The 26524-nt window shown below is 35.3% G+C and overlaps 2 protein-coding genes across 2 annotated transcripts in view; one reads left to right on the forward strand and one right to left on the reverse strand.

Annotated features, from left to right (window-relative positions):
* The window catches only part of itk (IL2 inducible T cell kinase), a 90156-nt gene that overhangs the window by 22213 nt on the left and 41419 nt on the right, over window positions 1-26524 (reverse strand). The window contains exon 2 of the mRNA XM_087280934.2: window positions 7065-7125. Coding sequence (XP_087137060.1) covers window positions 7065-7117 — 53 coding nt within the window. The 5' untranslated portion in view covers window positions 7118-7125. The remainder of the gene's footprint in view (window positions 1-7064; window positions 7126-26524) is intronic.
* On the forward strand, window positions 686-25356 carry lonrf4 (LON peptidase N-terminal domain and ring finger 4). Its single transcript, XM_087281811.1, has 12 exons — window positions 686-1513; window positions 7705-7823; window positions 9960-10082; window positions 10173-10343; window positions 11932-12061; window positions 12574-12649; window positions 13358-13472; window positions 14893-15014; window positions 15227-15385; window positions 18551-18713; window positions 19515-19664; window positions 21925-25356. The coding sequence occupies exons 1-12, from the start codon at window positions 1201-1203 to the stop codon at window positions 22072-22074; spliced, it is 1791 nt and encodes a 596-aa protein (XP_087137937.1). The 5' UTR covers window positions 686-1200; the 3' UTR covers window positions 22075-25356.

Here is a 26524-nt window from a genome sequence, read left to right on the forward strand (position 1 = left end):
TATCTGTACTTATAAAACTGCTGCCCAAAACCTGCTTCACAAGATTGCAGCAGTTAATTAGCAAAAAAAAAAAAAAAAATGTTATGCGATGTTGTTATGTGATTTAGCCATTCTCCAGTCACATGTTCATATGATGCAAATTTTATGAAAGAAAATAGTTATACAACCTTTACTACAATTATGCAACCTTGTGCGAGTGCACTTTAGACTGAGAGATGGGCGTTTAACCAACTGAATAATTGTTTCCTCGACAAGTAAACACAACACCCATTTATTTGCAGTGTCATCTTGTCCCTGTCTTAATAATGGCTGACAAGTTTGCCACTGAACAAAAAGATTAATCTAACTTCGAAAGAAATGGGCTGCAAAATAAAAAAAAAAATTTAGACAAATTTGAAGAGAAATGTGAAGTTTATGGCAATGCCTGTAATCGTGGATAATCTACAAAAAAAATCTAAAGCAAAACCTCTTCATGAATGCTAAAATACACAAAGAGGGAAGAAGGGAAGCTATTAATAACCAAACACGATCATTGAGCACCCATTTGTCCACAGTTTGTTTTGCAGGGGTCTGTCGTTGAATTAGTGCGCGAGATTCCCTGTTATGAAACTCGTCGTTCGCTGTTTCACAACAGGAGAGGAACGCGGAGCGGGGAGCCAATAGGAAGCGCCGCAACGCGTCACGTGTTTTTATTTATGTAATGTAATGTAATGGTGTCAGGAGCGAAGCGAGCATAATCTGCGTGCTAAACAGAAGAGAAAGATGACGGTCTCGCGAACTTTAAAACAGGTAAACAGAGACCCGTCGCTCGCTTTGTGATTTGCCCTTGCGCTGCGTTGATGGAGTTCGGAGGGGTCAGCAAAGCCACACTGATCGGACTGAAGAAGGGGAGTGAAGCTATTCATCATGCACAACAAGGGGAAACGATACTCTCACAACAAAGACTGAGATATGATTGACAATGGATGAGCATAGATGTTCAATCTAAATGGTCACATCTAAACGTCAGTCGGACGGGAATCCCTTTAGCATGCTATTTTGTAGACCGTTAAAAGCAGTGATCGTGAAATGAGACAGAGCTGTTAAACTATTGGTCGTGTAACTTTTGAATCATGTCAGATTGTGTGCTGTAGGATCGGGCTTTGTAAGTTCTGGCACAGCGCATCAGCTGTTCAAGTTTTAGCAGGAGGCAGTGGCCGGATGAAGGAGTGGGTCATGGATCTGCTGGAGTGCCCGATCTGTCTGTTCCTCATGTGCGAGCCCATGACCATGAGCTGCGGTCACTCGTTCTGCAGGAGATGCATGGGTGCCTTCTTGCCCTCGCGATGCCCCACGTGCAAAGAGCGATTAAAACAGAGAGATGCAAAAAACATCAAGAACAACGTGCTACTCTTTAGCATAATTGAGAAATGCTGCCCCGAGGAGACCAAGATGAAGTGTCACATTCAGGAGAAGCTGAAAACCAGCGAGTTCACGGAAGCTCTGCGTATTGCGGATGAAGGAATCGAGATGGGTAAGGAAGAGGATGCAAAAGAGGCATTACCTTATGCAACCACGCTGATGTTTATATATACATTGTGCAACGGGGAAGGGTTGGTGTCCCGTTTCGGTTATGCAAACTATGGCTGAGTCTCAGGGCAGGGATCAAATTGATTCAGTATTTCTTTGGAATAAATACCGCAACTGGACAATTTTAATGATGTTTAGATGATTTACTGTGCTCAAGTTGTTCCGAAGAGTCGATTCGTTCTTTTGTGAATCAAAACAAACTACCAAACCAGTGTTGTTAGGATGTCGAACAAACGACTCTTTAAAGTCGGTTCATTTGAGTGAATTGACTTCAACTGATTCTTTTAATTCAACTAGACAAACTATGGCTGTCTGTCATAGCAGGGAAGAAAATTGATTCAGTTATTATATATATATATATATATATATATATATATATATATATATATATATATATATATATATATATATATATTTTTTTTTTTTTGTGGATAAATACTGCAATTGGACAGTTTAGTGACGTTTAGGTGATTTATGGTGCTCAAGTTGTTGTAAAGAGTTGATTGTTTTGTGAAGCAAAACAAAAAAACCTAACCAGAGTTGTGATTACAAAACAAATGACTCTTAGAAGTCAGTTCATGTGAGTGAATCGATTTGACCTAATTCTTTTAATTCAACAAGACAAACTGTCTCAGGGCAGGAAATAAAATTATTATCATTATTATTATTTTTTTTTGTGGATGAATACTGGAACTGGACAATTTTAGAGATGTTTAGATGATATACAGTGCTCAAGTTGTTCTGAAGAGTCAAATTTTTTTCTTTTGTGAATCAAAACAAACTACCAAACCAGTGTTGTTAGGATGCCGAACAAATGACTCATAGAAGTTAATTTGAGTGTATGGATTTTACCTGATTCTTTTAATTCAACTAGGCATTAAACATTACACTATCACTGTGGAATGACCTTTTTTGCCAAATGCAGCATATGTTTTTTTTTTTGTGACGTTTAGTTTCTTTTACTGTGCAATAACATTCGTTCAAAACATACACAGTGAATAATTTTAGTCGATTCATTGTTTTGTAATTTAAAAGCACAGCACTAAAGTCAGAACACTTTTTATATACCAGTTTGAGGGATGTAAAAAATAACAATGGTCCTAACTTATTTCCTGTTTTACATTTTAAATTTCCATAGCCTCTGAGAGTCCAAAACGTTATATATATTGATAAATAATACGATAGCTGTTATAACACCATTTTATGATTGAATCGCCTCTTGTTACAGCTATGAAATAGTTTGACAACAAGCAGGAAATGTTAATGGGCCAATGAAATCACCACAATGAAATGGTCTTAATAATAGTAATTAAATTTGAATCAGAAAAGTCTGATTTTAGTTTATATATTTGTACACAGCTTTATACTTACATTTAAAATAATAAAATTTGAAGAAATAAATGCTATTTGTACATTTAAAACATTTCCTCACACCCTGAACTGCAGTTTAAATACACGTTGTATAATAGGAATGTGTAGCACAGAATAGTAGGACCAACATAGCTACACTGTACTGTATATAGACAGCAAGTGTACTATACATAGAACTGTATTTTTGGTGCACAATAGATTCTGTTGATATAAAAGGTGCCTAAGTTTGTTCTAGATAGGGAACTAGATAGAAAAAGAGACATACGACTTAAATATCAAATAAAATCATATAGTACAAACCTTTCTTTGTTCTTGTACTGGATATATATAACCCATAATAATGGAACTTCCCTTTTATAGGTCATTTACGCAATGTAGGTCACTGAGTTTGTGAACCTCATACTTATTAATGAAAAGGAATACATTTAAATGTTTAATCATTAAATAACTAAATTAGTGCAATGTTACAAGTGCACCTATAGTATTTAAATCATGTCAGTTGAGGTCATCACTGTGGAAAAAGCATCAGAAAAATGATGTAAAAAAATGTAGAGTGCATGTTTTGAATCAGATCAATCCCACACTATCTGTGAACGCAGGTAGGCAGAGATAATGAAAGCCATATGCAGCAGGAGTTGGAAATCTGTTGTTTTTAGAAATATGTTTGCCCTAGATTGCAGCATTTTAACACTGCGTGGGTTAGTTAGACTGTTAGATATTGTCTTTGTGATCCACCTACTCGCACACTAGTGAGCGGAGAGCGGAGCTTGTTGAAAGCAACACTGATTTCATAAGCTCAGGCATTGTAAAGGGTTAATGAACAGCGGAGAAAGTGGGTTAAAACAGGTTGTCGGCAGCCGATGTCACAATGAGACGGAAGCCAAGGTTAAATAAGGTCACGTTAGCATCTCTAGGGCACACATAGCTGAAATAACAAGTCCCCCAAGGTATACAACATACACAAAGGAGACATTATATAACATATTATAAGATGCATTTATGATACTTCTAGGTGCAATAAATGTTTTCTTTAACACAAGCTAGTGAGGTTTGATGTTACACTCTTCTCTTGAACGTATGGCATTACTCTTAACTGTACCATTTGGCCTTTAGTGAATTAAGTATCATTTTACAGCCACTAAATGTCTGCGATTATCAGTCTAGTAACACGAAGCCTCCGAGGCAAAACTGAGATGACTGTCAACTCTTTAAATGCAATTAGATGCAGTTTCCTGTACGCTCAGCATTCTGCCCGACATCTACTTTCCCTCTTGTGTAACCAAGGATCCTGACATAATCTGGTTTTTATTGATGATAGCAAGGCTATTTCATCTGTCAAAGAGCACATACAGCTGTGGAAAAAGAGTTAGACCACCTGAAAATGCTGTTCTTTGAATTTATCAGGATTAAATTGGAGTAAAATGGTGCTATTTGTTAATGTCTGATCAAATTTCTTCCAAATTTCTGATTTAAATATTGTCATTTATGGTATTTTATTTCTAGAAAATGAAAGTTGTTCAGCATAACAAATGCGTTATTTGTGGTTTTATGCAAGAAGTGCACTAAAAGTAGGGCTGGGCGATATGGGAAAAATGCAATCTCTAATTATTTTCTATTTTGAAAAATAATGATATATATTTCGATATATGCTATTAATGACCTTCAGATTTAAAAGATCACACCAACAATGACTGAAGCCACAAAAATTAGATGGTCCATTAAATGGCACAACATTTTCGTCTGATAAATTTTTGATGGCCGAAAATTCTGTACATTTCTAATATCAACACAATTTTAGATTCCCATGGTTGCACATTTTTGCTGTGTGATTGGCTCTTAGATCAATATAGAATAAAAAAGTCCGCAATTAAAAGGGTTTATCGGCCCAGCCCTAAAGGGGACATATTATGACCCTTTTTACAAGATGTAAAATAAGTCTCTAATGTCCCTAGAGTGTGTGCGTGAAGTTTCGGCTTAAAATACCCCACGAATATTGTTTTATATCTGTTTGACAGCCCCTTTTAGACTTCGATCCAAATTCTGGCATTTTGGGGACCATCGTTTAAATTAGACTGTACTCACAGCCCCATTTTAAAAAGAGGATTGGGGCTAAAATGTGTTAGCATAGCAGCATCGATAGATAGATTCAAAACGGCTGCTTCTCACTAAGGGCTGTGAATGCTGATGAGAGAAATATGGCATATGGATCAAAAGCTACATCCCAAATGGCACAATGTACACTATGTACTCATGCACTTACACACTCAACAGCATAATATATGTATGTAGTGTCGTCCCAAATGGAACAATAACATTTTTTTTTTTTTTACTAAGCAGAAATTCAAACCGTTTCCCAGATGACATTTAACGGTTGCCAAATTAGTGAAATAAATGGCCAAATAAAACCTGCCATGAGTATATGCGTATAATCACACTTATAGGGAAATTTTGCTTTCACAATCCAAAATAAATAATCCAACATTAGTGCCTGAAAGATCTGCCCCTTTCTTGAGTGCATGAAGTGTCCAACAGTCCACACTCCTTTTTAATGGTTGAATAAGAGCATCATTCGGGTATTTAAAGTGCACTTTTTTATTTTATTTTATTTTTTGAACGCACTACTTACACTATTTATTTACAAAATGGTGTATAATAGTAAATAAGTATGTGATTTGGGATGCAACTAAAGAGTTTTTGCAGACTGTTTTTGTGAAGTGTGATTATAAAAAAATACAATTAATACATTTTTACCATTAGGGGCTGACTGTATTCACTCACTGTTGCCACACACCTGTCTTTTAAACCTTTATAAATGAGATTCTTACAGGAGTGCTCTTTAAATTAGTAGCTTCCAGAAAAAATACATAATGACATTTTACTCAAATACATAACTATTAATCGTAAATGTTATATACGTATACATTTAAATGTACATATAAATGTAAATGCAAATGTGCATTTCTATTCCTCTGTGCAATTATTCATAGAAGTGTTGGATTAGTTAATGTCGAATAGTTTGAATAACCTCTAATGCATGTTCATCATTTTCTTCCTTTTTGTCTCTTAGTATGTGAACTCCATCTATTGCGCTTGACCTATATGCATTAGACAGCGTTTTTACCTTCTTTTTAGCATTATGCTATTAGATGTTAATTTAATCCTTACCGAATGTGTGAAGTGCTCACCCACTTGTTCTTAAAGCATCTTTAGAATTCAAACCAGCTGAGAGGTCAGTCACAGAGGTACAGACATTTGAAGAAAAAAAATCTTTAAAAGCTGAAGTAACAGACCAAAGTTACAATACTTCTTAAGAGTTAAAACTACACATGAAGTAGCCATTAAGCGTTATTGTAAATCTGTCCATCTGCTTTGTGATTTATTGGGATTTCATCTGTTAACAACCAAGTGGATGAACATTATTTTGAACTAATGAAATCTCTATTAGGTGGCACAGTGGCTCAGCGGTTAGCATTGTCACCTGACAGCAGAAGGTGTCGCATCCCCGCTGGGTCAGCTTGCATTTCTGTGTGGAGTTTGCATGTTCTACCAGTGTTCGTGCGTATTTCCTCTGGGTGCTCCGGTTTTCCCCACAGCCCAAAAAACATGCGCTATAAGTGAATTAATCGAATGAACTAAACTGGCCATAGTGTATGAGTGTATGTGAATGTGTGAGTGTATGGGTGTTTCCCATTAATGGTTTACGGCTGGATGGGCTTATGCGCTGCATAAAACATATGCTGGAAGAGTTTGCGGTTCATTCCGCTGTAGCTCCTCTGATAAATCAGAGAGTTAGCTGAAGGAAAATGAGTAAACTAATAAAATCTTTATATTGTTATTAGAGTTAACCATTTAAATAAAGAAGCACAACTGGCTGTTTTTGTGCAATTAAAATAATTGGAAGGGAATGACATTGCACATTTATGTTACAAATGCCTATGATTAATACTTAGTCCATTAAATGACAAGCAGCAAACATGGTCTGCATTAAATTCAATAATAACACTTACAGTCCTAGTGAAATGAAAAAAAGATTCATTTATAATAATAAAGTTTGCTTAAAATAATGACAAAATTGGCAGTTTGAATAAAATAGAAGAATAAAAATAACACACACATTCACTTACCCTCTTTCCGATATGAGTGAATGATTTTTCATGCTTTCCAATATCTGAAGCATTCTGTCTCCTGCACAATAAAAGACATTAAAACTTTGTAACTTTTGGACTCAAAGACAAATACATTATTTGTGTTTAGCATTAGATTAAAAATTTGAACTGTAGATGTCACATTCCTTTACAATTCAGCCTTTTCTAGGCTGTGATGCTAATAACACTGTTTGCTTTAAAAACAAAAACAAATCACTATTTGAATAAGTCTCAAGGCACTGAAGTGAAGCTTTACATTTCTTTTTGGCAACAACAGATATAGATGGGTATATATGGGCATTTCATTTCTTTGGCTTTGATGTGATTATTGTAACTGATTGGTGGAGTTTACTGCACAACATCATGGGTGATGTAGTAATGTAGTTGCACCACAAATTTAGCAGTTAGACTAGACATGACTATTTTTTTAAATAATGTGGATGGATGACATAAATTTACATATTAGCAAATTCCATTTATTAACAGCCGGATGTCACACAACAGATTTGTGTCCTTTGTATACGCTATCTAAACAAAACTTCTGAAGAACTTCTCTTAAAAATAAAATAGTAAAATACTATTTTAATGTCTGAAGGTTTTTTTTATCATTTATCTGCAGCCCCTGACGATGTGAGTCTGAAAGTGTGGCGGGCTGAGGCCTGCATGGGTCTCCGTCGCTTTTCTGATGCCCTCCGTGACCTGGATGACCTGTGCTTTGTGCGACCCAATTGGACAGAGGTGAGGGCTGTCTGTTTATTTATTTATTGAATAGAGACGGTGCTTTTGTTTAAATAATCTGGTTATAAAAACTATTTTCTATATTATTATTATTATCATTATTATTAGGGGCCAAGCACCGTAGGTGCATAGGCACCTATTGGATCCGTTAGCGTTCCTATTATTATTATTATTCTTCCTTCTTCTTCTTCTTCTTCCTCCGTTTCTTCCGCCAGATTTGAATGGCAACCTATTTAGGCGTATGCGGGAAAGTTGTATAATTTGGCACAATGATAGAGGACATTATTAACATTAATCAGACCAAATATAAAGACTCAAAATCAAACTCTCTAGCGCCACCACTTGTCCAAACTTTCACGTATGTTTATCATGATAACTTTTGAACTGAATGGGCTACAATCAAAATTCTTTTTTTCCTCTGATTCCTTGGCTCAGTCCGATTCAAACGCACCCTTTGACGTTATTTTCCGTCATGACTTTTTTTGCGCTATTTTAAATTTTTTGAAAAACATATTTAATCGAACTCGTCCTAGGCAGTATCTCCGATTTTCACCAAAATTAAATCACATGATCTAAAGACCATGCCAACCAAAAGTTATGGAATTCAAGTTGATTAGACCAACCGTATTTGTTTAACTTGCGATAAAATTTAATGTAGAACTTGCCAAAAATGGACTTGAGGCGATATCTCCGTAACACATTCACCGATTCACACCAAACTTGGTGTGTGTTATGACAACTAGGGTCTGAGGTTATATGCTGAGTTTCAGCACACTGCCTCCTAGTGGTCCGGAGATACACAAAACTTGCTTTTTTAGCTTATAACGTCTCAACCTTTCGTCCGAAACTCATAAAACTGGTCTCATTACATCCGGCAGAGCATGTCGAGTCGAATGATGTCTGATTTTTATAGATCAGCCATTTTGAGCGTCGACCATTTCGATTTTCGGCGAAAAAATGCTATATTTTACCAACATATTCACATATCATTACAAAACATGGTATGCATCTTCAACCCCATGCCCTGAAAGTACTCAAAAACATCTGGAGCAGCGCCACCTTTTGGCCAATAGTGCTTGGCCCCTTAATTGCTGCTTGCAGCTATATTTATTATTATCATCATAATTACATAATTTTCACCCATTGGTCATCAGTAGTTGTTATTGGTACTATATAAATTTAAGTTTAGACATCTGCAGATATTGTGCTATTATTCTCATTTATTCATTCATTCATTCATTCATTTTCTTGTCAGCTTAGTCATTTGTTAATCTAGGGTTGCCACAGTAGAATGAACCGCCAACCTATCCAGCACGTTTTTACGCAGCGGATGCCCTTCCAACCGCAACCCATCTCTGGGAAACATCCATACACACACACACACTATGGACAATTTAGCCTACCCAATTCACCTGTACTGCATGTCTTTGGACTGTGGGGGAAACCGGAGCACCCGGAGGAAACCCACGCGAACGCAGGAAGAACATGCAAACTCCTCACAGAAACACCATCTGAGCTGAGGTTCGAACCAGCAACCTTCTTGCTGTGAGGCGACAGCACTACCTACAGCGCCACTACGTGGCCCTGTGCTATTACTCTATTAATTATTATTTTCTTAAATGTCTGAATTCTCATGGCGTGGGATTACAGCACTGACAGTTTTATAACTATACCTCTTGGTATGGACAAAAAACAGACATATGTTTTTTTAAAAAGTAATGAACACATTTATTCAACAGGGAAGCATTAGTTGATCAAAAATGACAATCTTTCCAACACTGAAGATAATAGGAAATGTTTCCTGAGCACCAAACAAGCCTTTCTGGAGGATAATGTGACACTGAGGCTGAAACAATGGAGCTTTACCATCACATGAATAAATTTCTTTGTGTAATATATCAAAATGGAAAGCAGTTATTTTAAAATTCTTATGACATCTCACATTTAATAATATCTCTGCATTGGTGAGCTGAAAACATTTTTCCAAAACATTCCAAAAATTCTTGCATAGCCCAAACGTTTGAAATGTATTGTACTGCGCTGGCACAGGAAAAAAAACGTAAAATGTAAAACAGGTTGGAAATCATTTCTGTCTTCATAAATATTCACACAGTCACTGAATTCTGTATTTTACAGGGTTTCTTTCGTAAAGGGAATGTGCTGCTTGAAATGGGCAGACAGACCGAAGCCCTCATCCAGTTCTACCGTTGTCTGAAACAGCATCCTGACTTTGCCCCTGCTAAAAACCAGATTAAAAAGGTGGGCATTTCTGAAATTATTACATAGTGCATGATAATAGCAACATGCAATACATCAATAAAAGATGTATAATTCTTGTATAATATGCAGATCTTGGAAGCAGAGGGCATGGCTGTGCCGGAGGAAGTTCCACGGATCCTGCATGTTGTGTCTGAGTTTTTGCAGGATCCCTGTCCAATCACCAGCTCCGTAAGCCCCTCATGCACAGATGCTCAGCGCTACTCCCACACCAATGCTGAAGGTCAAAGTGATTCCGGGCAGGTGAGATGTGCTTGCAGCACTGATGCTCCTGTGTCATTTCTGAACTGTAACATTGGTAATGCAAGCAGAAATAGCCGAAAGATCTGGGACTAGATCTAGAAACAGATTGCAGTAGTGCCAACCTTCCTACTGTAAAAAATGAATTCTATACTAGGTCTGTTTGATTAATTGGAGAAAAAAATAAAATAAAAATCACAATCTTGATTTGACCCTACACACAATATTAATTCTGCTTTTTTTCTACAGTAGCCAAATATATTTTTACATACATATACATATATATCTTCACATTGTTTTATATACATTGACATATTGTTTTATAACATGGACACTTTCAAATGGTGTTGTATTTATAAAGTATAAGTCACCCCATTATACAATTAGTTTTATTGTAAATGAATTTGAATGTAACGTAATTTTCTTCAGAGTGATGGCAGCCATGACATGATCACACTCGCCAGTGAAACCGAAAGCGTGATCATATATGATCATATTGCATTTTAGAGTTATGATTAGGACAAGCATTTGATATGTTTTTGTTTCATAGTGAACACAAAGTGTTGTGCATGAAAATAAATCTTTAGAGGGTCAGTATAACTAACTACTCTAGCCTATATAATGTTGAATATAATGCAAGAGGGAATTTGATAATGACAAAAATTTTATCAGTAAAAAAAAAGATCTAATAATGTTGTCAATGACAAATGGCAAGCATATGTCTCTAACATAATAAATTTACCTCATAATTATGAAAATATTTATTATGGATGTCATCACTGTACTCTGAATTAACAACCAGGACAAATTTAAAGTCTGTTCGAGTCCACCATTTCTTATTTTAAGTAGAGCTACACATAGGCCTAATATTATTATTGTTTGAGAATTAACTATAATAATAAGCTACTCATATTAACCTTTATTTTACATCTACAGAATCATTTGAAAATTGTGATCTTGATTTTAAGCAAAAATAAAAATAAAAATTGTTATTAATTGAACTAGACAAGTTGGTGTAATTAGGCAAATCATTGTATAATGATGGTTTGTTCTGTAGACAATTGAAAACAAATATTGCTTAAGGGGCTAATAATTGACAAAAAAACTGTTTGAAAAAAATAAAATAATAAAAACTGCTTTTATCCTAGCCGAAATAAAAGAAATAAGACTCTCCAAAAGAAAAAATATTATTGGAAATACTGTGAAAAAATTCTTACTTTTAATTTGGGAAATATAAAAAAAAAAAAAAAGAAATAAGACTCTCCAGAAGAAAAAATATTATTGGAAATACTGTGAAAAAATTCTTACTTTTAATTTGGGAAATATTAAAAAATTAAATAAATAAACACATTCACAGGAGGGCTGATGATGTGTGGATTTAATAGAAGAAAATCAGTGAAAAATCTGAATGACTCTTATGCATATGCATTTATAGATGCTACTTTTCAGAAACAAAATTTAGGGCCAGAGAGTATTTAAATGAATCATGTAACATGATTTACTAATGTTTACTGTGCTATGATTAGACTTTCTCTACTCTGGTTTAAATCTGCTAGACTCGCCCTCAAGAGTTTTTCCTGTTCTGTTCTAGAACACAACTAAAATGAAGCTTGGCAGCAGCAGCGAGTGCTGTCTGAGCCTGTGTCAAGCTGTGTCCTTCCTCCCCACTGCTGAGGATGACGAGGAACTGATGATGAAGAGAGAAGAGAAACATAACAGAGGTGACCATAACTTACTCACTACAACCAAATACATGAAATGCCATTTACTTGTATATATTCAACTCCTTTGAATAAAAGAAAAAAAAAAGTTTTAATATTAAATATTATTTGATGATGATTTAAAAGAACACAATAATATTTATAATCTTTATAATGATTGTCTTAGTTACTTTAAATCTGATTATTTGCTTCTGTCATTCCTTCTTTGATTGTGTTTTTAATGGCCTGTACAGAATATCCTTTACTGCTCCCCTCCAACCCTTAGTTTGCTGTGCTAAAATAAAATCACATCCTCTATTCACCATTTTAGGATAAATGAAATATGTGAATAGAAATCCACATACAGTAAAGTAAGTATGAACGTCTGGTTTAAGTGGACTTTAAGCAAACCGGTAATTCCCAAATGGCATCCAGTCAAACAGTGCATTCTTAGTTTACGACCTTACTAACAATATTAGACAACACATCAAAATGCATCCTTTGATCCTAACTTATTTGCTTTGCTTTTGTAGGTGTGTGCAGTGTAGGAAGAGAGTCCTGCCTCAGTGTCCTGACAGTGAGCGATTTTGAGTGCCCCCTGTGCATCAGGTCAGTGAAGGCTTTATTATACTGCCCTTATTTTCTGCTACCTGACACTTTAGGTTCCTGCAACATTTAGATGGTATTTAACTCTTGTGTGCTGTTGGGGATGTTTTCCCATGAGACTATTTTGAGTCTTAATTTGGGCAACAGGTAAAACATGATCAGCAGTAAAAATGACACATTTTACCACCAACAATCAAGAATGCATGATTATATGGTGGCAAGACTTTGCAATCCAAAAAAATTACAATGGAAGTCAATGGGGCAAAAACAGCCACCAACATAACGAAAGGGTGGTAAATTTGAAAAATTTACAGGGAGCCACCTATCAATGCGACTGCTGCGGTAAAGACTGCCTCTCCCGTATTGGGCTCTTCAGCCACCAACGACGCTGTCTCAGACAATCAGTCATGCCTCAAGATAAGAGCTAGGATACGTCATCCATGGTCAACACTGACCGACGGAGGCCTATACATGTTAAATTATTCCAGCTACTTGCTTATCTCAAGACATCATATTTTTGTCATACTTAAAAAACTAGTATATACAGCAAATTACAAAGCTTTCATGTTTTGGGCTCATGTCAATATAATGCCTTAATTTTTTTGTGATCTTAATCAGTTTAGTAAAGTAGAACAGGTTTTCCATAAAGAATTTTTTTTGTTAACTGCCTTGCTTCTTGCCTGTGCTAATGACTTGTTTAATGGATTTAAGGTTATTTTATGAGCCGGTGACAACACCCTGTGGGCACACCTTCTGCAAAAACTGCATTGAGAGAAGTCTGGACCATAATCTACGCTGTCCACTCTGCAAACAACCACTGCAGGAGGTACTACTGTTGATAATATGCACGTTTCTAATACATAAAATAATAATAATAAAATGCCCCATTATGCTGTTTTCAGATATTACATTTTAGCATACAGTAAACATATTTGTGAATGTCTAAATTTCAAGTCAAAATCAAAGTCTCTGTGACCAGATGTCCCTGTCTCTGTGACAGAGTCCTGTATTCAACCTATATTTACAGTGTCCTGAGTTTTAAACAAAATTATTCCACATTTGCCAAACAATTCTTCACTTGTTGCAGACTTGTTTGCATGTAAAAAATTGCTAATTTCTTGCCAATCATGTCATGTAAAAAAAATTACCATTCACCCACAATTCAATTTCATATTGAGCAAGTGAAGTTCACGTTGAATTTAGTGAAGTTGGAACCTTTGCCATTTGTTCTTTGGCCAGCAAGTGATTTACTGAAGTTATATCAATATAAAAGCAAGAATGAACACCCGGTATGCTGAAAGAAACAGTGCAAGCTTCTGAACTATATTGCACCTCAAAAAATTGCTCAAAGTGTCTCAGGTGCTGTTTACACATGCGTTTTTGTTTTAAAATGCATAGGATTTGTTCCGGTTATACCTTACATCCACACCACTCCTCAGTCCATGAAAACTGAACATTTTTAAAACACTAAAGAACCAGTTTTAGCTTGTAAATGCTGGTGTTCTGTTTAAGCATAGATGGACTGAAAGGCAGACTATTGAAAATGAAGGCATGGCTGTCCACAATTGCTCTGATTCGTCTCATATGACCATTACACAATTGGTTGTGCAAGGAAGAAAATGCATGCAAAATATATGCATGCCTTATTCTAAAATACTATTTAAAGTGAAAAAGCACTAAAGCAAACAAGGTGACACTCAAAAAAAGACATTTGCTGTTTGTTCAAGCTACTTATTTCAATTGAGCCGAAATAAAACAATTAAGATGTCTCCCAAATTTTTTTTATGTTTAATCTACTTAAATTTGTAAAAGCTAAGAAGTAACTTAATTCTTTCATCGATTGTTTGGACCCAGCATTTTTTACATAGTAATTCATGGAACAACGTCAATGTAACATTTTGTAAACTACATGTGCACATAATATGTTCTGTGGCATTAGGATAGACATTCAGTATCCAAAACTTGACTGCCCATCCCATATTCCACTTTAAGAAAATAGTTACTCTAAGGACAAAACAGTTCTGGCCTGCCTGAAGTGATGGATTTAATCTTGGATATGTAAACACAACCCTTTAAAACATTACAACAAGGGAACAATTTAAAAGTTACATAATTTACACCTACAGGTTAAGCCTTAGTAGCATGATCCTTCTAATTCAACTCAATCACAAATAAGTGACACTAAATAAACAAATAAAACAGCAAACCACATTACATTTTCTCACCAACTATCTTCCTGTTTCCAGTATTTTAAGAACAGGAAGTACAACCCCACGGTGCTGCTGCAGGAGATCATGTCTCGCCTCTTCCCTCAGCAGTTGGCAGAGAGGAAACAGGTGCACGAAGCGGAGATGGCAGAGCTCTCAAAGTGAGTGCCTTCCTCAGCGATAACGAAAACTGAATATTGCAAATCACGTTTTGCAATCAGCCGAATTTCCATTGCTGATGAGAACTGGAAGAGCTGTGGTATTTGCAGTCTTAACATTTGCAAAAACTTAACAGTCCAAAAGACCTTTGATTTACTGTGTGAAGTTTTGCAAAAGTTGAATTATTATTAAGTTGCTCATGTTTTATCTTTAGTTTGACCAAGGATATCCCGATATTTGTGTGCACGGTGGCATACCCTGGCATCCCATGCCCGCTGCACATCTTTGAGCCTCGTTACCGTCTGATGATGCGCAGATGTATGGAGACGGGAACAAAGAAGTTCGGCATGTGCAGCTATGAGCATGGCAAAGGGTAAAATGATCTTTCATTTTAAGGATATGCTAGCTTCTGCAGCCTTACTGGTGTTATAAAATGTTTTAGGCTTTTAGGTCTTAAACTGTTTATATAATCTAGGGGTTGAACGACTTTAGATTTTTGGAAGTCGACTTTTATGTTATCAATGTCGAGTTAACGTCAAGACGCAAGTGCAACATGCCACAATTTGCGATGTATTTGCAGGAAAATATATATACACATGCAGCTTGACAGCCCATAACAAGTTGCAAAAACATTGCAACATTACCAATGACTAGGACCAGACGGAATCTGCGGACATTTTTTGCATTTCTGTGCAGAGTTTTGTTAAAAATCTGCAGATTTATGCGGAATAATTTTAGGAGTATCATAACTGAAACCTTAATTTATGAAGTAAAAAGTAATACCTTTTAACTTGTATTTGATGTTCACAATGCAAATCTAATTAGATGCACCTTATTTGGTAAACAAAGCAAGTCTCTCATATAATATATCTACTAAAAGACTGAAAATATTACTTTACAAACTATATTGTGAATAAATCATACAAATATTTTCATATTAGTCAATGATATTACAGAAATGTATTTAAAAACTGAATACTTATAAATTACACACATTAACTCAAGTAAAACAGAATCAATGATGGGCTAAAAATCTGCGAATTCTCTCAGTAATTGCTCAGCTTCTGTGTGGGCCTATCAATAACTAATTTTAGTACAAAATAAATGCACGGTCAACACTTTCATTTCGCTACTAATGCAACATTAGCACACATTTTACTGCTAAGTAAATGCAGTCAGCAATACATTGATCACTGCCTGTTCTAGTAAGAATGTAACAATAACAGATATTTTAGTGCAGAAGTATTACATACGTCGTCAGCACACAGATTCATGTGAAGTTATTTCATAACGCACAAAAGACTATAACATTAAGCCTAATTACACTATCAGAGACTTGCTCAGATGCATATTTTATCGTTATGATAGTGCTCTATAGAAAGCTGCTTAAGTCAGTTATTGAAATTTTTCAGTTGCTGGCTCATCTTGGTTATCAGACGTTGCCTCGTTGCACATCTTCACTGCGTTCACTGCGAATGATATTTACACAGGCTAAGTTTGTCATACCTCCGGTGGCTGCACACATCACGATTTCTGCACGCTTCACGGTTCATTCACAAAATATGTCAGCATCTAGGCTTTGCAGAGGACTACAGCCAATCACATTACTTTTCCATGGTTGCATACATATGATTGGCTAGCATCTGCTCTAGGGTATTTGCATAGAGCGACCTAACTCGTATCTGTTTGACGCTTTAGTTCATGTGAATTTTTGACACTGACATAAGAAAAATTACACATTAAATATGACTTTAAATAATTTGAGGGCAGTTTCATTCAGTGAACCCCCTTCGTGTGTAAAGCTGCCATTTACTTCAGGTCATGTCAAGTCATGTGATTTGCAATGTGACTAGTCGACGTCAATCAAGAAGCATCATGGCAGACCATTAAAGTCAATTAGTCGGTGCAACCCTTAATAAAAACAATAGTCTATAAAAGTTTGTGAACTTTCAATTTGAAATAAATGCTGATTTCATCAACTTTCTATTTGTCAAAGAATTCAATATTTTTAGGTTTATAACAGATTTATTAGGCAGCACAACTTTATGAAAACATCTAAAAAGACTTTTAACCCATTTTTGGCTTTTTTTTGCAACTGCAAGTTTCCTAAAAATTGCAACTTTGCATCGAGCCATTTGGAATTATTTAATTATAATTGCCGGTTTACATTATGCAGTTCAGATTAAAAAGTCAAGGAAGAATTGAAGGAAAGAAAATACACTAAATATTATAAAACTAAGAAATTTTGCAAAAAACAAAAAAAAACAAATGATATGATGTTTCATATCATTTGATATCAACAATTATTTAATATTTTTTAACAGAACATTTAAGAATATTAGGATATTTTTAATTTAACAACTTTATTTTAAATTTACCAACATTACCAAGTCAAAAAGTTTTAATAGTCAAAAAATATTTATACAAAATATCTGATCTCTTTATAATAAAATAAACAGAAGTGTTTAAGAGACTCTTAAACTTAATGAATAAAATGTTACAAAGTGTGTGTAATGGTAAAGGTGGGTCAACATCTGTAAGGTGTCAATAATGATACAGTAAACCCTTAAACTCTGTAAACAAAACATATTATGATAATTAGATCTGAGCTTTTAAGTTGAAGAACCATTTTTAGATGGGGAAGGGCTGGGATGCACAAGAAAAGAAACCAAAAGGCTACTTCGGTGACATTCTTTTTTATTTATAATCTCCTCACTGCTGCTATACGGCACTCATTTTCACGTGTGTTGTTATTCTGACCTGCAGTGAGAAGCACGAGCGCATGTTTTGTATTCGTCTAAGGTAATTATTCTGCTGTTATTACTGAAATGTGTATATTCTATACAAAGTATGAAGCAGGTTGGTTAGTTCTAGCATTCAGGGCATTCGGAAAAGTTCAGATGTTTTTCAACTTGGTGTACCTGGAAAATGTGCGTGTGCCACTTGTGCACCAAGCGCCTCCATTGGAAATGACAAACTGAAACCCTAAGCTTATTGGCATTTCTTCCAAGCGCGCACTCAGCAGCCACGTTTTAATAAAACAGTGCTTCATATTGAAACTACATAACCAAACTTTTTTTTATTATCGATATTAACAATGGTGCTTGGTCAATAAATACTGATATCGACTTTATCGCCCAGCCCTAAACTTAAAAAGTTGATGCATCTAAATTCTGACTTTTTTCAGAATTATGAGATTACATTTTACAGTTGTTTTTTTAATCACACAATTTACCTCTAATATACACTGTACACCGCTTCCACAACACTAGTTTGAACATTAATAATAAGAAATGTATATTAACCAAATTATTTTAAATTGTAATATATATATATATATATATATATATATATATATATATATATATATATATATATATATATATATATATATATTTTTTTTTTTTTATTTTTTTTTTTATCTTTTTGTAATCACATATCAGTATTCTTGTAGCTGTATTTGTATGTAACTGAAATGTAAAAGTAGTGCGTATTGAATGACTTACTATTGTATTCATGCCTGAATTCCATGTCACAGTTTTGCAGATTACGGCTGCATGTTGGATATTCTGGACCTGGATTTGCTTCCTGACGGCCGCTCCTATGTGGAGACATTGGGAGGAAGTCGCTTCCGAGTGCTCAGAAGAGGACAGAGAGATGGGTACCACACTGCTGATATTGAGTACCTGGAAGACCATAAGGTCAGAGGTTAATGAATGCTGAAACCCAAAGTTCAGTTCTAAGGCCAAGAAATAAGATTGCGAACAGATAGTATAACAATTTACTGGCCATAATGTAAAGTAAAAATTACACCCATGGATCCTTAATACAGAAACCTCTGACAATATAGAATTAGTATAACATTTTACTGGCCATAATGTAAAGTAAATTACGCCCATGGTGCCTTAATACAGAAACCTCTGACAATATAGAATTAGAATTTGTTTAGTAACTCTATAGTGATTGCAATAATTCAATGCCAGGTTCTTACACAGTATCGGCCCAGTTTTATCATGATCTGTTTGCCATATTTGTAAATATAATAAAAAAAAAAGGTTGTCAAGTTAAAACATTAAACAATTTTTTTCTCTTTTTTTGTTTCTCTAACTTTTTTCCTATGTTTATGCGATTTAAACCCCTAAATAAGTGTCATGATTTTATGTGAAATACATGTATTAAAGATTCATGTCTGCGTCTGTTATAGTGATGGATTGCTTGTAATGGCAGCAAGTATGACACCTTTTGTTAGTCTTGCAAATGTAATATCAAGTAAATACTTAAATTTTAATTAGTGTTATTTACAAGCGTATTCAGTATACATTAGGAAGAGGAGCTTGTGATTAACTGCCTGTTAGTCAACAAATTCAAACTCATCTACATTTTGATTACACAAGCATTATTTTATCCTCCGGCTGAAGAAAGCGTATAAATAAGAGCAGAGTGTGACAGTAAAAGTTCTGCTTGTTTACCAGCCTGCCGGTTGTGTTTATTTTCATGTTCAGGTGGAAGGTGCTGAGCTTGAGATACTGCAGCGTTTGCATGACAGCGTGTATCAGCAGGCGAGGGAATGGTACCTCCGTCTGAACAGCCGTATTCAAGACCAGATCAGCCGGCAATACGGCATCATGCCAGAGAAAGAGGACAACATTCAGGTCAGAGCACTGAATGCGGTTTCATATCAAAACTTTATCACACAGTGTAAATTGGCACTGTTTCCAATGTCAATGGCAGTGCCTGTATGAAGAAAGAACAGACAATATTGTGTCTAAAATATAACACAGTCAGCAATAAGTGTATCTTAATAATATATTTTTTTAATTCATAGCTTGAGTTATATGGTCATTCATAACTGTATTCCTATAGGCTTTATCTTGACTTGCCACGATAGACGGTGTTACCAGTTTTAAGACGCAATACCAGTGACATCACTTTTCCATCCACACTGCAGATCCGTGTTTTATCATCGGTATCGCAATGAATGGATATGCAGGATATGCTATGTTGAGTTTATAACTGAGCCATCATTTTGAAAACATGTAGATAACTTTTACTCTAATATAGTTAAACAAACCTCATGTGTTTTTAAGGCCTGTGACTGTGGATTCAGGCACAAGAAATTGTACCATTTATTACTTTAATAAATGTTAATTATATTTTTTTATTTATACAAAGAAAACTACACAGTGCTATTTTACAATATTTAATTTCTGTAATCCCAAAAGACCATAAAGCAATCTTTATTTAACTTGTATATTTGCTCTATTGTATTTATTTACACTTTTAAAGTGTTTATTATATTTTATGCATGCTTCACTCCCAGAATAATCCCAAATTATTATTGTCTAAATTAATGAATTCTTTCCAATTAGAGCTTTTCAGGCTATCTGGTGAAATTGTATTCATATCACACTGTGTGTTGCAGAAAAACAAAATATTCCAATGTCTTATTTTTCCAATATCGTGCAGCCCTAGAGTATATGGTAAAAAATTAGTACAGATAGTTCTGTAAGCATCTGCTGTTACAAACTAAGCTCAGATTCGATTTAAGAGAGAATATCGATGCATTTGGCAAATTTTTTAATCATTGCCGAATCGTTATTACTATTGTTCGCCAATTAGTTTCAGTTTCTTGTCAAAACCGCTGACTATCAATCGTGGGGAGGAATGCAATTTTACGAGAAAGACTGATTTTACGCTGCCGCAATTTTAAAAGTGAAATCAAGGCTGCGGTGGGAAGAAACCCAGAAGTATTACCTGGAGTCACACAGGAACGATGTTAACCTGGCTGTATATCTTATCAGCGAAGAGAAAGTGACAAATTTATTATTTCACTGCCTTCCAAGTGACCCGAAGGTCCGTTCTGAATGGATAGTGAAAATAAAAAGGGATGTCAGACCTCATTTTCAGCCAAGTAAAAAAAAAAATGGTACTGCTTAGATCACGTTTTCTTTCCTAAACACATTTTGGATGCCATTTAACAAACTCAAGTTAATGAACCGATTCTTTCACTATATTAGACTTGTCTCGATACTGAAATAAAAGAAACGTCAATTTCCCGTTAACATTCAAGCACTGTTGAGCCTGTTCATAAATGCCGCTGATTTGCCATAGTATTCACCAGTGCTCAACAGAAATGACTGAGATTGGCCGTGATGGTCATCAGTTCACTGCACTTCACCGATGTTTACCAAGTGCAAGCACAGATGAGCATGACTGTTCTTGGCGGCTTTAAAATGCTCCAGTGTCCCTGTATTTTTGTTTGCACTCGATGAAGAGTGGTGAACTGATGACTTTACGGCCAATCAAAGTCATCACTGGTGAATACTATGGCAAATCAGCGTTGTTTAAGAACATGCTCAGTGTTGCTTAAATGTTAGCAGGAAATGGCCGTTTTTAAAATGTCAGTACTGTGACAACACTATTGCAGACAACAAGAGGATGTGCTACAGTGGACTGCATTGTTTTATTGCTCACTGGGTTACATAGGCTGAAGCAGGGAAGCATCCCCACGGTGTTTACCTGGTGCCATGAACTAAACCATAGGAGTACGCTTAAGCGTATTACCCTTAGGAGATTGTGATTTTGTTTGATGCCTAATATGTTTTTAATTGATTAAATTAAACTTCACGGAATGATATTAAAGTTATGTTTACACCATATCTGCATTTTGGAATTGCAGCAACAGCTGAAGGTTTGCAGTAAACAGCATGTTGTCGCAATGTTTACAGTGCTGATCCTATACTTCCGGGTTTCTTCCCACTGCATCCTTGCTTTTTTAAAATACCGGCTGCATGAAATAAGAGTATTCCGCTACACCTGATGCATCAACACACTGACTGAGATTAAATCCCAGTGAATAACACATTAAAACTAACTTCCTAACAATAATCATTGTGTTTTTGTGTGTTCCAGGCATCTGCTAATGGGCCGGCCTGGTGTTGGTGGCTGCTGTCAGTTCTCCAGTTAGATCCATCCTATCAGACCACTGTTCTGTCTCTGACCTCGCTAAAGGACAGACTGGGTCATCTACGCATTGTACTAGAATACTTCTCTCAGAGCTAAAACAGAGACACAACACACACCCATATCTCTAATGCATGCACCACAATAGACAATAACACACTTTCATTCAACAGCAGGATTTTTGTTTTTGCTCTCGCCACAAAAATATATCACTTTTTTATTGGTAACAATCTTTACATAAGATCTCTCGTGGAGGGCTGCGATATGGGTCAGTTGAAAAATTAAGCAGAACCGTTCAAATGGCTGTAAAACATTGGGTTAGTGATTGAACTAATTCCTACTTGAGTCGAGCACCAAAGAATCCAGGACTGGTTCTGCACAGGACAGCTGTTTATTGGTCGCCGCTGTCCGCTTCATTAAACAACATTAGCATGGATGCCAAATGTTGCAGCTAGTTTTGTTGACATACATTGGAGATGTTTCTAGTAGTACTGGGCTCCGGCCAGGGTTTTTAAAATGTGTGTAGCTCACATTTGTGGCCGATAGGGAAACGGCTTGCCCAAGAGACTGAAGACTAAACAGGAGATCATTGATTATGCATGAATGAAACGCTTATGCCTCAAATCTCACTGTTCCGGTCTAAAGTTTCATTGGAATAAAAAATAATGTAAGTTACAGATGAGGAGTTATGTGGAAGGGATACCTCACCCAAAAATGCATATTCTGTCATTGCCAATGACTTTCATAGTCTTTTTTTCTACTAAGGATGTCAATGGCTCATTTTTCAACCTTCTTCAAAATATCTACTTACTACAGAAATAAAGAACTCAAAGCTTTAAAGCATTTGATAATGAGTTCACTTTGATTTTGGGGAGAACGTTTTCTTGAATATTGCAACACTAATGGCAGAGTATACACTTTTTTTTTTCTTTGAATGAAAGCTGCTAGCTTTGCTTATTTCATTCGTAGTGTTAAATGTTTTACAAGCTTGCTGGCATGAAAGTAGAGAGAAGGGAGAAAAGGATTTTGGTGAAGCTTGCATCTATAATGCATTATAAGGAAAGTCTTGAAGTATAATAATGCATTCATAATGCCTTTAAGAAAAGTAATAATGTGCTGTATCATCGTATGAATAATCTTAAAACAGTCATTTTTATCCACTTAAGTTAAAATGGATTTTACATCCAGTATTATAATATTACAGTCTTACACTGCTTAACAGTGACAGAAACAAAGTTGCCTTTTAAACATCTAAAAAGCTTTATGTGCTTATAATATTCTCGCTTTTAGCTAATTGCTCATTAGCTTGCATTTAGGCTGTTCATTTGTACTTATAAATGCCTTATGATGATTACATCCCTCAATCCTACCCCATACCTTCAACAATTACATTTCTAACTGTTGTGCAAGATATTGCACAATTATACCAGTTTATTCTTGTAACTGTTCTTATGATTATTTATCACATGATACAACCTATTAAACATGTTTATAAGGAATTATGCATGCAATATTATGTATTAAGAATCGCCTTATAAAGCATTAAACAAAGACTTCATAGAAAGTATTACCATATCGCCTGGTAATAAGGTACTCAAATTGTTTAACACTTTTATTCAGCAAGGATGCATAATAAAAAATCTGCTTTGAACATTAATTATTGTGTTATACTTCAAATGATTTTTTCTATTAATTCATTGTAATCAATTTAATTAAATTGCATAATATTATATTTAAATAGAAAAGTTATTTTAACTTGTACTGTCTTTACAGTATTTTTTGTTAAATAAATGCACCCTTGGTGAGACTTTTCTTTTTCAGAAACATAAAACGAATCTTTCGAATGGTAGTGTACAATATTCTCCATCAAATGCCGGATTCAGACCTAGTCATGGGCAGCAGGGCAGTTGTAGGAGGTGTTGAGAAGGTTTTAGCCATCTGTTTGATCAGTCTTAGCTTTCCAAACCTCTTTGCGCCAGTCAAACTGGACTACTTATGTGTGCTTGTGCCTTGTGTTAGGCCTTAATATGGTTAAGGACTGAGATTTTGTTCATGTTTCTTATTTTTTCTTCCTTTGTTGTAGTGCCACGTTCAGAGGAATGTTAAAACGGCAAAGTTACATGTAATGTAACACTTAAACAGGCTTGAATCTGACTTTTGTTTTCATACTATGGTGATTGTGCCATTGTTTCTTTTCTTTTCACATGTGTCTCCTAATGGCTGAATGTCCAACAGGGGTTAACATGCACCCATTTGCACTGTTAATTTATTTTCATTTTTCGGATTTTAACCTGTTGTGCACTGTTCGGAAGATTATTGCTATTTTGTCATAATGAAAACCAGTTACTAACATATGGGTGTTTTGCTTTCAACCCCGTTTCGAGTGCAGTATGCTAAAATATGTACTGATTTTAGACAATAATTTTAAATCTTGGATCTTCAGGAGAATTTTCAGAGTTCTTCTATTAGATAGAAAAAGGTTCATCCGACAGCTGAGATTCTCTTCATGCTGTAGAAACCGATCTTGGCATCGCAGCTTTAAATGATCACACGTTCATGGTCAAACTCATGCTGAGCCGCACATTATTCATGATCACATGACAGCAGTGTGATTCAGAGTGGCAAATATTTATGAAAGGGAATCAGATCAGAATAGGATTTTACTTTAAGTTGCAATGCATTAGTAATTTAAATGATAGAACCATTTTTGATTGATCTGTAAACATCTGATGTGTTTTTTTCCTTTTATTTCTGTCTATTGCGCACATTTGACACCTTCCATTCACTGGATTCAGGACTTGAAAATCATTTACAAACACTTACTGTTGCTTCATTTACTTGTAGAATGACTCAATAATACATGTTTTAGTGAATGTCAAAACTTTCACTCTTCTGGTTTTGGTGTACGTGAAGGTGGCAGATCCTGTGGTGTTGCTTTGAGATATTACAAGTGCAATGTTGAGATTGATTTCAGTCTTTACTAAGAGTTTATAAACCAAGACGACCGTTATTCAAATCAGAGGAAGAGCTATGGGTATAGATTTAATCTTCATAGATTGATGGACTCATGAATTTCACATATGCAGCACAAATTTCCAAGTCAATGGTAAATAAGACTCTCTCATTTATAATAAACGATCAGTGAACTCTGATGAATGGTATTTGTTTTATTCTTTTGGTCACTAATACTTCTTAAATGTCATGTATTGATTTGTTTGGATTTAAGGCTGTCTTTGCTAGAGTATTTTATAATATGTAACCCCTGGTGTAAACAAGGGGTCAGTATCTGTGATATTTTTTCTTCTTTTTGTGAGAGATTGTCTTAAAGTCTTAAGGGGGTTATACGATGCACATTATACAATAAATGGAACATTAAAATCATTTATAATGTGTGCTTTTCTGTCATTTAAAATTGAAAAAGCAGTTACATTTGAAGCCATTATATGTGTACAGGTTTAACCCACTAGATGGTGCCATAGAACCGCTAAACAAGTGGCATGTCTGCTGTATTAACGCCTGTGAGAAACGTTGTCTTGCTTAAAAGAGTAAATCTAAGCTAACTTGTCCATTATTTATGAAAAACGGATATAATTCACTCCAACAATCATATATTAAAACATGTTTTTTTTCCACTAAAGTAAATAATAAACAAACAACAAAAAAGCTGGACATACTACCTGCTGCGTTTGTAGCCTACAATAGTGATGCTGATGATGGTGTTTAGAGAGCGGGCCGTATTAGCATATATTTTTCACTATCGTGACCAAAAGACAATTGTAATATATTCAAATAGTAATAGAAATAAAGCTGTCAGTCAAAACCATCTTATTTTATTGATTTTGTTTCTTATTTGATGACGAATAGCACCATTGCATAGAAGAAAACAACAACACATAACAGGTGACTATGACCGAGACATACAACTATTTTAACTGATAAAATGCCTAAATAGAGCATTTTGAATTGACTTTGTTCTGTGGACTGATCAAAATTGTATAAATTGTATAATTATTTTATGCAGCGGTTTATTGTAATATGAGACACTGACTGCGTCCTAAATGCACACCAGTACACTTATCCTTGTGGAAATTCATGAAAACTGATATACCATCTGGAATAGTTTACTTCCCTACTATATTTTATTTGAACATCGGCACACAAGCCAAATATTATCTATACTAACGTTAGACCTAAAATCATATTAGTTTTCGAAATGCACACCAAAGTCCCCAGTCTGCTGAGATTCTGAACATTCACCTGACGCAGTGTGATAACAACAACAACACTGGGCCTCGATTGCCTCGACCTAAATCTCAATAAATGAAACAATTAATAAAAATCATTCCCGACGCTACTGAGCACATATAATACTTTAACAATCTAGTGCCCTATTTGAGGTCATGATATGATCAAGTTATGTAAAAGATGTGGATCACATTATAGCCAACAAGAGTTGATCTACCCTTCCAATGACGAAAAATCAGGTTTTAGTCGGTAGACCGCGTCCATTTGTCCCCTTCCTGACTCCTGAAGTATATGCCACATATAC

Source organism: Danio rerio, chromosome 14, assembly GCF_052040795.2.
Source record: "Danio rerio strain M-AB ecotype USA chromosome 14, GRCz13ab, whole genome shotgun sequence".
In the NCBI taxonomy this organism is placed as follows: Eukaryota; Metazoa; Chordata; class Actinopteri; order Cypriniformes; family Danionidae; genus Danio; species Danio rerio.

What these genes read in the sequence shown, in the direction of transcription:
- lonrf4 (XM_087281811.1), top strand. Translation starts at nt 1,201, where the DNA reads ATGAAGGAGTGGGTCATGGATCTGCTGGAGTGCCCGATCTGTCTGTTC. An exon ending in GGATGAAGGAATCGAGATGG is followed by an intron (nt 1,514 to 7,704) that starts GTAAGGAAGAGG and finishes ATTTATCTGCAG; the next exon opens with CCCCTGACGATGTGAGTCTG. An exon ending in AGCTATGAGCATGGCAAAGG is followed by an intron (nt 15,386 to 18,550) that starts GTAAAATGATCT and finishes TCCATGTCACAG; the next exon opens with TTTTGCAGATTACGGCTGCA.